Source organism: Bubalus kerabau, chromosome 8 (assembly GCF_029407905.1).
Source record: "Bubalus kerabau isolate K-KA32 ecotype Philippines breed swamp buffalo chromosome 8, PCC_UOA_SB_1v2, whole genome shotgun sequence".
NCBI lineage: Eukaryota > Metazoa > Chordata > Mammalia > Artiodactyla > Bovidae > Bubalus > Bubalus kerabau.
The window spans coordinates 117,568,599-117,580,902 of record NC_073631.1 but is presented as its reverse complement, the minus strand read 5'-3'; the positions used below and the strand labels follow the sequence as shown (position 1 = coordinate 117,580,902).

Below are 12,304 nucleotides of genomic sequence, written 5' to 3'. Positions count from 1 at the left end.
GCTGAGGCTTGAAGGCCAGCAGCACAGGAGTCGGGGTGAGGCCTGGCTTGGGAGTGCAGAGTGGGAAGTAGAAGGGGGTGCAGGCGCATCTCCTGCCCGCACTGGTGGGAGCTTCCCATCCCCCCTTTGCTTCCACATGGAGGACGTCTTTGCAGAAAAGCAGAGCTCACGGAAGACAGCAGGGGAAAAACATCGAAGCTGCTAAATTATTCAAGAGCTCCTTATCCAGTGTTTAAGGTTGATTGATTTCTTGCAGTAGCTATTTAGGGTTTTTTTTGTTTTTTTTTTTTTAAGGCAACGTGAACTCACATCCGACCTCATTGCATACAGGAAAGCTTTTTTGGCCGTTGTTTTATGATTAAGTTTCCAGGCTGGCGTTTGCCCTTCCGACAATCATTCAAAACACTGGGCACAGTTATGCAAGACAGTCCTTAATAACGTAGCATTTTGCAGCAACCAAAAAGTCACACTTGTAAGGGCTCCATGTTTCTCAGGCATTCTTTCAGTAAAGTTCACCTCCGCTCCCTCCCATCGCACTGAAGTCCAGTAAGCCCAGACTGGCCACAGAAGTGGATGGTATAATGTAGAAATACCGCAAATCTACACGAGGTCTAGGGAGGGAAACCCGGCACCTCTCAAGGATGAGAGGCGCCAGGTATGGGGTCGCATCAGTCCAAGCCCCTTTTCTTTGCATGCACAACATGGCCCAAGCCCTCCCTCTCTGCTCTCCTCCACCCCTGGCTTCCCCACCAGCCTGAAATAGCTAAAATTAAGTCTGGCATGTAAGTCTGTTGAGACTTTAAGAAAACATCACCGTTTAAAGGGCAGCCGATGACCACCAACTTCAGATGATCTGTCCGAACCCATTCATCACTCATTTCAGCCTGTCGACGTGTCCGTACACATCTGAAAAGCGTCTCGGGCCTTCACGTCCCTGAAATTGACCTTGTGTGTCATAGAACAGAGTCATCTGCCTCCTTCTGGTATTCTCTGACTGCATGCCTTTCGAAGGAAGAAAGCGTGAGATGTCTTACAAAGTGAAAAAATAACCTGTGGAAATAAACTCAGCCTCACTCGCGTATTCGATAGAGACGTTTTTATTTTCGTCTACTCCTGTACCCCCACTATCAAATTCAGTAAAAGTAGGAGACTCACATTAATTTGTCTCCATCTCTATTCTCCACACATGTCAGCAGTCATAGGCACAGGACTTTTGGGTCTGAGGACCAGTTTTGCGGAGTTCACAGCATCCAGAAATGCATACTCTCACTGGCTGCACAGTTCTGCCTCCCAGTAAAGAATTCGTCAGGATTACAGGGAAATTGCTGACGCTCCTACTGAATATCAGTGAAGGATTTTTTTTTTTTTTTTGAAGTATGCCAAACTGACTGCTGGAGAAGGCAATGGCACCCCACTCCAGTACTCTTGCCTGGAAAATCCCATGGATGGAGGAGCCCGGTGGGCTGCAGTCCATGGGGTCACTAGGAGTCAGACACGACTGAGCGACTTCACTTTCACTTTTCACTTTCATGCATTGGAGAAGGAAATGGCAACCCACTCCAGTGTTCTTGCCTGGAGAATCCCAGGGACGGGGGAGCCTGGTGGGCTGCCGTCTATGCGGTCACACAGAGTCGGACACGACTGAAGCGACTTAGCAGCAGCAGCAGCAAACTGACTGCAGGAAATTGAAATGTAGACTTTTCCAAAATCAGGATGATTGACATCTCCACTAGGTACCCCCAAACTTTTTTAAAATTAAACTTATTTTGAGATCATTGTGGATTCACGTGCAGTTGTAACAGATAATCCTGCGTGCCCTTCGCCTAATATCCCCCAGTGTAACATCTTGCAAAAACTACAGGACCGGAGAAATCACAACCTTCGTACATTCCTGGTGAAAACGTACAAAGGTTCAGTCACTGTGGAAAACGGTTTGGTGGTTTCTCAAAATGTTAAATATAGAGTTGCCATATGACCCAGAAATTCCATTCCTGGATCTACACCTAACAGAAATGAACACGTATGTCCACACAAACCACAGTACCTGAGTATCTATAGAAGCAATATTCATATTATCACCCAAATATCCAGCAACTACTGAATGGATAAATAAAATGTAGTCTATCCATTCGATGGAATACGATTCAGTAATAAAAAGAGATTAAGTGTTGATAAATTTTACAACATGCATGAACCTTGAATGCATTATACTGAGTAGAAGAAGTCAGAGACAAAAGACTACATATTATATGATTCCATTTATGTGAAATGTCCACAATAGGCTAATCTATAGAGTCAGAAAAGAGATTAGTGGTTGCCTAGGACTGGGCGTGGAGGTGAAGGAGGTTAAGACAGTGATGGGTACAGGGTTTGCCTTTGGGATAATGAAAGTGTTGTAAACAGAGATGGTTGCACAACCCTGTGCAGGTACTGAATCATATTTTATGGTACGTGAATCATAGCTCAATAAGATTTTTATAACATTTTCTTCCTTTTATACTTATTTATTCATTTAAGTTTTGTTTGCGCTGGGTTTTTGTTGCTGCGCGCGCGCTTTCTTTAGTCGTGGCAAGCAGGGGCTCCCCTCCACTGGTGCTGCTCGGGCTTCTCATTGCAGTGCCCTCTCTTGTGGAGCACAGGCTGTAAGAGCCTGGGCTCGGTAGTTGTGACTTGCTGGCTGTAGGGTGCTCGGGCTTCCGTAGTTGCGCACAGCATGTGGGCTCAGTAATTTGGGCTTGAGAACTTAGTTGCTCCCAGCCATGTGGAATCTTCCTGGACCAGGGATCAAACTCATGCCCCTGTATTGGCAGGCAGATTCTTATCCACTGTACCACCAGGGAAGTCCTCAATAAAGATTTTATTCTAAATGAACCCCAATTGTCATTTCCTCCACACATTAAATCAGCTTGGCTTGACTTGTGGGGGAAAATACAGTATGATATCACAAGCAGACCTCAGATATGCAGAGACCACCACCCTTATGGCAGAAAGTGAAGAACTAAAGAGCCTCTTGAAAGTGAAAGAGGAGAGTGAAAAAGTTGGCTTAAAGCTCAACATTCAAAAACTAAAGATCATGGCATCCAGTCCCATCACTTCATGGCAAATAGATGGAGAAACAGTGGAAACAGTGGCAGACTTTATTTTTGGGGGCTCCAAAATCAGTGCAGATGAAATAACAAGACTGAAGCCATGAAATAACAAGACACTTACTCCTTGGAAGAAAAGCTATGACCAACCTAGACAGCATATTAAAAAGCAGAGACATTACTTTGCCAACAAAGGTCCGTCTAGTCAAAGCTATGGTTCCTAGACAGCATATTAAAAAGCAGAGACATTACTTTGCCAACAAAGGTCTGTCTAGTCAAAGCTATTGTTTTTCCAGTAGTCATGTATGGATGTGAGAGTTGGACTATAAAGAAAGCTGAGTGCCGAAAAATTGATGCTTTTGAACTGTAGTATTGGAGAAGACTCTTGAGAGTCCCTTGGACTGCAAGGAGATCCAACCAGTCCATCCTAAAGGAAATCAGTCCTGGGTGTTCACTGGAAGGACTAATGTTGAAGCTGAAACTCTAATACTTTGGCCACCTGATGCGAAGAGCTGACTCATTTGAAAAGAACCCGATGCCAGGAAAGATTGGAGGCAGGAAGAGAAGGGGACAACAGAGGATAAGATGATTGGTTGGCATCACCAACTCAATGGACATGAGTTTGAGTAAACTCCGGGAGTTGGTGATGGGCAGGGAGGCCTGGCATGCTGCAGTTGATGGGGTTGCAAAGAGTCGGACATGACTGAGCAACTGAACTGACTGACTGATTGCAAGCAGGATATTGACTTTGATACAGTTAAGAATCAGAACAGTTCTATCATCACTTTTATGGCCACAGGTACCTCTGTTCCCTCACCCCCATCCCTGACCCCTGACCCCTAGCCTTTACTAATCTGTTCTCCACTTCTGTCATTTTGTCATTCAAGAACATTATACAAATGGAATCATACAGTATATAACTTTTGAAAGTGAAAGTGAAGTCGCTCAGTCATGTCCGACTCTCTGCAACCCCACGGACTGTAGCCTACCACGCTCCTCCGTCCATGGGATTTTCCAGGCAAGAGTACTGGAGTGGGTTGCCATTTCCTTCTCCAGAGGATCTTCCTGGCCCAGGGATTGAACCTGGGTTTCCCGCATTGTAGGCAGATGCTTTTACCATCTGAGCCACCAGGGAAGCCTTTAAGGAGTGGCTTTTTACACTGAGATACTTGCCTGGACATTCATGCAAGTGGTTGTATGTATCAATAGTTGATTGCTTTTTATTGCTGAGTAGTACTCCAACCATCATGATCCATGATTCAACTCCATCATGAGAAACGCTAGACTGGAAGAAACACAAGCTGGAATCAAGATTGCCGGGAGAAATATCAATAACCTCAGATATGCAGATGACACCACCCTTATGGCAGAAAGTGAAGAGGAACTCAAGAGCCTCTTGATGAAAGTGAAAGTGGAGAGTGAAAAAGTGAAAAAGTTGGCTTAAAGCTCAACATTCAGAAAATGAAGATCATGGCATCCGGTCCCATCACTTCATGGGAAATAGATGGGGAAACAGTGGAAACAGTGTCAGACTTTATTTTTGGGGGCTCCAAAATCAGTGCAGATGGTGACTGCAGCCATGAAATTAAAAGACGCTTACTCCTTGGAAGGAAAGTTATGACCAACCTAGATAGCATATTCAAAAGCAGAGACATTACTTTCCCAGCAAAGGTTTGTCTAGTCAAGGCTATGGTTTTTCCTGTGGTCATGTATGGATGTGAGAGTTGGACTGTGAAGAAGGCTGAGCACCGAAGAATTGATGCTTTTGAACTGTGGTGTTGGAGAAGACTCTTGAGAGTCCCTTGGACTGCAAGGAGATCCAACCAGTCCATTCTGAAGGAGATCAGCCCTGGGATTTCTTTGGAAGGACTGATGCTAAAGCTGAAACTCCAGTACTTTGGCCACCTGATGCGAAGAGTTGACTCATTGGAAAAGACTCTGATGCTGGGAGGGATTGGGGGCAGGAGGAGAAGGGAATGACAGAGGATGAGATGGCTGGATGGCATCACTGACTCGATGGACATGAGTTTGAGTGAAGTCTGGGAGTTGGTGATGGACAGGGAGGCTTGGCGTGCTGCGCTTTATGGGGTGGCAAAGAGTCGGACACAACTGAGCGACTGAACTGAACTGAACTAAGTACTCCACTGTATAAATGTAACATTGTACATTTATAGACTCACATCTGTTATTTCCAGTTTTGGCTGTGACAAATGATGTTGTGAACATGCATACATAGGTTTCTGTGTAAACATGTTTTGTTTCCCCCAGGATAAATGCCGAAGAATGCCATTGATGTATCTATCATATGACAGTTGGGAGGTTATTTCCTTAAGGAACTGCCAAATTGTTTCCCAGAGTGGTATAATTTTGCATCCCCACAGCAACACACAAGAGATTCTGTTTCTCTGAATCCTCACTGGCATTTGGTGTGACCACCATCCCTGGTGACTCAGACGGTAAAGCGTCTGTCTACAATGCGGGAGACCCGGGTTCAATCCCTGGGTTGGGAGGATCCCCTAGAGAAGGAAATGGCAATCCACTCCAGGACTATTGCCTGGAAAATCCCATGGACAGAGGAGCCTGGTAGGCTACAGTCCATGGGGTCGCAGAGTTGGACACGACTGAGCGACTTCACTATACATACCCTACACTCACAGGTGTGAGGTGATAGCTTATTGTGGTTTTGATTAGCATTTCCCTAATGGCTAATGTGCTGGCCTTACTTTCATGTGCTTACTTACCATCTTACATCTTTTTCAGTGAAATGTCTCTTTGTATCTTTTGCCCACGTTCTGACTGGATTGTTTTCTTTTTCTGCTATTGAATTTTGAGAGTTCTTTACATAATCCAAATACTGGTCATTTGTTGGCTTTGTGGTATGCAGATCTTTTTCTCCCACTCTGTAGCTTGTCTTTTTATCCTCTCACCAGGCTCTGTCACAGGGCAAACATTTTAAATTTTAATGAGAGCCAGTTCATTAATTTTTTATTTTACAGTTCATGCTTTTGATGTCGGATCTAACTCTTTGTTTATCAATAGGTCCCAAAGGCTTTCTCCTATTTTTTTCTAAAAGTTTCATAGTATTACATATTTATAAGTCCTTGATCCAATTTTAGCTCATTTTTGTATAAGGTGTGAGACTTACACTAGGGCTTTTGGCCTGTTGATGTCCAATTGCTCCAGCATCATTGTCTTTGCACCTTTATCATACATCGATTTGCAGTATTTATGTGGATCTATTTCTGGATTCTCTACTTGTTTCTATTGATCATTGTGTCTACTTCCCTGCCACAACCACACAGTCTTGATTACTGTAGCGCTGTAGTAAGCTTTATTTTTTGTACTAATAATTATCTTTATCTGTTTGGCTGCACCGGGTCTTTGCTGCACACGTGGGCTCTCTGATCTTTGTGTGGCATGTGAGATCTTTGTTGTGGTGTGCCAACTTGGTTGCAGCATGTGGGGCCTAGCTCCCTGACCAGGGATTGAACCTGGAACCCCCTGGATTGGAAGCTAAGAGTCTTAGCCACTGGGCCACTAGGGAAGACCCTGTAGTAAGCTTTAATATCCAGAGTGACTCTTCCCACTTCATTCTTTTTTTTCAGGCCTGTTTTAGCTTTGCCTTTCCGTGTAAATTTTAGAAGCTTGTCTTGTCTATGAAAAACCTGCTTGGGATTTTGATGGGCATTGCATTCAACCTAGAGATCAGTCTGGAGGGAGAAATGATGTCTTTACTATGCTGAGTTTTCCGATCCATGAACATGAAGTACCTCTCCACTTATTTTAGTGTTCTTTCATCCACACATTGTAATTTTCAGCGTACAGATCTTGTAACATGTTCTCCCAAGTGAATACCTAAGTATTTAATTTTCTTTGTGGTGATGGTAAATAATGTTGGTTTTTCTTTTAATATTTATTTATTTGGCTGTGCTGGGTCCTAGCTGTGGCATGAGGGATCTTCAATCTCCAGTGTGGCAACATGTGGGGTGTTTAGTTGTGACATGTGAACTCTGAGTTGTGGCATGTGGGATCTAGTTCCCTGACCTGGGATCTAGTTCTGCCTGTATTGGGGGTGCAGAGTCTTAGCTACTGGGCCACCAGGGAAGTCCCAGTAATATTATTTTTAATACCAGTTTCCCCATGTTCACTGTCAGCATACACAAATATGACTGACTTTTATGTATTGATCTTGTATCCTGTAACCTTGCTAAACTCATTAGTTCCAGTTTTGGTGTTTTGGGGGTTTTGTGGGAGGTTTTTTAATTAGTAGATTCCTTGGGACTTTCTATGCAGACAGTCATATCATCTGCAAGTAGGGATGGTTTTATTTTTTTCTTTCCAACTTGTATGTCTTTTATTTTTTCTTGCCTTATTGTAGTGGCTGGAACTTCCGGTACTATGTTGAATAAGAACAATGTGAAAGCAGACATCCTTGTCTTGTTCTGAACTTAGAGAGGAAGCATTCAGTCTTTTGCTGTTAAGCATGACACAGCAAAGGGTTTTTACCATCTTTTACAAAATTATTTTTATTTTCCTCCCCCCACATTTTTTAAGGCAAAGATTAAGACTAAGCGATTGGTAGGACATAGGGGGATCCAGTAGTTAAGACATCATGCTTCCAATGCAGGGGGTATAGGTTCAATTCCTGGTCAGGGAACTAAGATCCCACATGGTACAGGGTGTGGCCAAAAAACAAACAAAAAAAAGACTTAAATTGGCCCAACTAAGATGACAGAGCAAAAAGAAGGCATAAAGATATGAGTACTTCCTCCTCCAGGCTAGGCTTGCAATAATGACAGAACCAAGTTCCTTGGGGGGTGGGGGTGGAGCCTTAATCAGCGCTGGCGAGCTAATCTCTTTATCACGGTGCTTGCACTCTGCAGTGAGCTAAGGGCCCTGCACCTGGGGCAGTCATTGCCTATAACACAGGAGAGGGGTGCCTGTCGCCTATCTGGCTACCCTGCTCTTCCAGGAAGCTCTCGGCTGCCAGGCCTCGCAGCCTGCCAACCTGAGCTGGCGATCGGAGAGTCTCAGGTACCCAGATCCAGGGTAACAGAAGTGGCCAGAGCCAGATTTAGAATTGTAAGTACTTTTTGGCACTGGCTCCCCAAACAAGAGAACGAGCTATGAAGAGAGGAAGCAAGAGTTTCATGGCCGGGTAAAACTGACAGCAACACAGTGCATCTACAATACGTGTATTTCAGGGAACAAAAATTTTAATAGGGGAAAAAGGGATGGGCTTTTTTGTTGTCTCCGACTCCTCGCGACCCCATGGACTGCATGCAGGACGCCGGGCTAAAATTTAAAAGAAAACCAAGCAAGCACGCCCTCATTCACACCGCCCCCCGCCCCCGTCTGCGATGTCATCTCCCCTGGGGTCTTGCAGCCTCCATCCCCCTCTCCCGGGCACGTCTCCGCGCCCACCGCACCCCTACCTGGCTCCGCACCCCTCGGGCCCCACCCCCGGCCGGCCGAGACCACACCCGCGCAGGTTAAACCTGCGGGGACGCGCTTCCGTGGGTGGCGGGGGGAAGGTGAGCTGGTGTGAGCGAGGAGGTGGGAGGACGGGCAGAGGATGAGAAGACCGGCCTCCGCGAAAGGCGGGTCGGCGGCCCCGGCGGCCGGACGGGGACGCCCCCGCCGCTCTGGCGCGGACCAGCCCCGGCTCCCCGGGGTCCTCTTCCCACGGTTCCCTCTCGCCAGTCGGCACCAACGCGCTGGGCCCGGATGGGGCGAGGAGCGGGCGCGGCAGGTCAGGCCGCGGCCGGCCTGGGACGGAGAGTGGGGACTGGGCCGCGCCGCCGGTTCCCTGCCGGGCCCCGCGAGCTGGGCCGCGCCGAGCCACCACCGACCCACCACCGTCCTGCCAGCCGCGTGGGAGGCCGCCTTCTCGCGGCGATCCGGCGCTCAGCGAGGCCGGAGCGCCCAGCTGGGCAGCGGAGCCCACCCCCAGCCCCGCGGCCCCGCCCCCACCCACCCACTCACTCCCGCCCACCCAGGCCCCGCCCCCGCGCCCCCGCCGCTGTACCACGGCCCTGCGGCCCCCGCGTCCTGGCCCCGCCCCCTGCCCCGCCCCCGCCCCTGATGTCTAGGCCCCGCCCCCGCGCTCTGCCGTTGTGCTGCGGACCCCGCGGCCCCGGTCCCGCCCTCCACCCCGCCCCTGCCCCGCCCCCTGCACCCCAGCCCCGCCCCCGCGCCTCGCCGCCGTACCGCGTCCAGGCCCCGCCCTTAACCCTGCCCCTGCGGTCTTGGCCCCGCCCCGCGCGGCCGGCCCCCGCTGCCGTACCGCGGCCCTGCGGCCCCCGCGTCCGGGCCTCCCGTCCCGGCCCCGCCCCTGCGGCCCCGCCTCCACGGTACCGCGGCCCGGCGCCCCGGCCCCTCCCCCGACCCCGCCCCTGCGGCTCCGGCCCCGCCCCCGCGGCCCCGCCGCCGTACCGCGGCCCTGCGGCCCCCCGCGGCCCCGCCGCGCCCCAGTCTCCCCGCACCCCCGCCCTCCGCCCCCGCGCGCCCCCGCCCGCGCGGCCGGAGACGAGCGCCGCCGAGCGCATGCTGATCCGTGTCGTCCTCCTCCTCCTCAGGCGGCGCTGGCGGCGGCCCCGGGACCCGCGGAAGCCGGCATGCTGGAGAAATTCGAGTTGGAAGAAGAAGGTGAGTGCCCCACCACCGCCCACCACCGCCCGCGGCTGGATCGCGCCTTCTCCGGGGGCCGGGAGGGGCCGGGGCGCGAGGACAGCCGGGTCTCCGCCCCGGAGGCCGCGGGTCCCCGCCGCCCACCGCCCGTCCAGCCGCGGCGGGGGCCGGTGAGGGAGACGCGAGGCCGACGGAGCGCGTCTGCGGCGTCCGCGGTGCCTCTCGGAGGCGTAATCGAGCTGGCTCCAAGGGGAGCCCGCAGCCCGGCCCTCGGCACGGATGGTCGGTCCTTTTGTCCTTAGGAGCTGGACTCGGCTGAGAGCAAGGTGACATGCAGTCGTGATTGTTTGTAATGCCACGGTACGTGAGGAAGTCGCCCCCAAATTATGTGTATGGTCCGTACCTTTAAATAACACACACGGCTTCCCTATCTGTACTTGTGAAAATACCACCAGCAGGGTGTGTCTTCTTGTCTTAATAGGGAAAGTTCAATAGGAAAACCGGAGGCGTCTCAGCGAATGGGGTCTGAGTTCAGGTGACCCTGTCATTCCATCGTTTCTGTCGCCTCTTCTCTCACTCACTTTTTCATCTCCTGGCCCCTTTTCCCCTTTCTTCTTCTTACTTGGATGTTATTTCGAAGCTGTGAAAATGTGAGGGGATGGATTTTTTTTTCCTTTGGCAAAAATGAATATTTAACATGGAATATGGTTAGCTCTTACCTGAATCTTATTTTGCAACTGAAAATTTGGGGGGGGTGCTCTTGTTCTTTGGTAAAATTAGTTTTTAAAATGGAATATGATGAGCTCAGAGTTGAAAAAGAACTTTGTATAGGATGTTGGACAATTTGAGGAATGTAAAAGACCTCCACCCTGCCTTGTGTTCTTCCATTATTCATTTAGTGACTTCTCTTTTTTTTCCAAGAGTATTGCTGGAATAAAGCTCTGGGAACAAAGCATGTGCCATGTGGATGCTGTGCCTTGTGCCAACTTTAATACTTCCGTTCATTTGCAGTCAGGCAATTACTTAAATAAGCATGCTCAGCCAATATGAGAATGGTTCAGTCGACAGTATTAGGCCAGGGCCCAATTTTTTAGGCCTACCTTTATTTTACCTTTTAGAGTTCCTGCATTTCACGCCCTGTTAGCCAGAAGGTAATGTATTCATAGTAATTATCATCAAAAGTCTGCAGCCATATTTACTATTAACAAGCAGTTACATGATACATTTCAGAATTTTACTGGGACTTAATTTTCATTCTATCTTACTGAAAAATAGTCCAGTGTCTTAAGTCAAATCCACCTCACTATTCCTCGGTTTTATTGCATTGCAGGTCAAATTTTGGGCATTGTCCAAAGGGCCCCCGCCCCTTTCCATTAAGACTTTGAATGTCTAAATCATAAGTTTTCTTTGTCCCTGATTGTAGTAACAGTGGGAATCCATTACATTTTCATCATTTTGTGATTTACATGGGGGCAAAAGGAAAGGAGAGTAGATGCTATTAGAGAGGTGCTTATAGTTAGGGGCTTCCCAGGTAGTTCACTGGTAAAGAACCTGCCAATACAGGATATCTGGGCTCAATCCCTGAGTCAGGATGATCCCCTGGAGGAGGAAAAGGCAACCCACTCCAGCATTCTTGCTGAGATAATCCCACAGACGGAGGAGCCTGGTGGGCTACAGTCCATGCGGGTCGCAAAGAGACTGATCAACTGAGCACACACACACCCCCCTCCCTCCAACATAGTTATTGTTAAGAGCACAGGCCCAGCTTCAGATCCATATCTTCACTTACTAAGCTGTGTGACCTTGGGCAAGTTACTTAACTTCCCTGTACCTTAGTTTTCCCATTCATAAGGAGCTCATATCAGAGTGTTTTGAGGATTAAATGAGATAGTCCATATAATGCTATTTAGTACACTGTAAATCCACAGTAAGCACTGTGTAAATGTAGCTGTTAATTGTAAGCACCATTTACTATTGTACCGAACTCATGGACTTTGTCAGTTTTTATCAATGAATCTTCCATAGAGATTCTTCTCAACACAGGTTAGGTTTTTTTCCCTTACTTGAGATTTGTTAATTATGTTACATTTTTCAAAGCAGATATACAAGCCTTTTCTCTTTTGCATTGTTTCTGCCAATGGAGTGAATGTAAAATGTTAAACCTAAGCATCTAAGGAAAGGAATTTCCCATTTTCACCCATCTGCTTTTAACTATATTGCTGTCATTACTTTAAAGCATGCTGAACCCCACAAATAACCCTGTCAAACTTTTCTGGATTCTTAAGGAGGCAAAATGTTAAATAGCAGTTTCTTGGAAGCTGTGAGCCAAGCTGGAAGGGATAGTGTTGGCGTGGTAGTCTCAAATGCTGCTTTGTTTCTTTTGAACTTCAGATTGCTTATTCATCCAAAATACAGAAAAATTGAATATCAAGCAGAATCTTACATTTATATGGGGGAACAGTGAGTCCTAACAGACATTACACCTTTAAGTATCCTGTGAGCTGACTTGTTAGCAGCCTACATAATACATGGCTATTGAGTAGATCCTCATTTCATCTTCCAGCTCCCTTCTTATTCACCTAACGTCC

The 12,304-nt window shown here is 48.2% G+C and overlaps 1 protein-coding gene across 7 annotated transcripts in view; it reads left to right on the top strand.

Moving 5' to 3' along the window:
• Positions 1 to 12,304, top strand: part of PRKAG2 (protein kinase AMP-activated non-catalytic subunit gamma 2) — a 309,748-nt gene that overhangs the window by 238,566 nt on the left and 58,878 nt on the right. For 4 of the 7 annotated variants that reach the window (XM_055591312.1, XM_055591310.1, XM_055591311.1 and 1 more), the window contains one exon: positions 9,665 to 9,734. In XM_055591312.1, the coding sequence (XP_055447287.1) occupies positions 9,665 to 9,734 (70 nt within the window). Of the gene's footprint in view, positions 1 to 9,387; positions 9,440 to 9,548; positions 9,735 to 12,304 lie in introns of those variants that run through there. The other 3 variants (XM_055591316.1, XM_055591314.1, XM_055591315.1) reach the window with 3 other exon arrangements.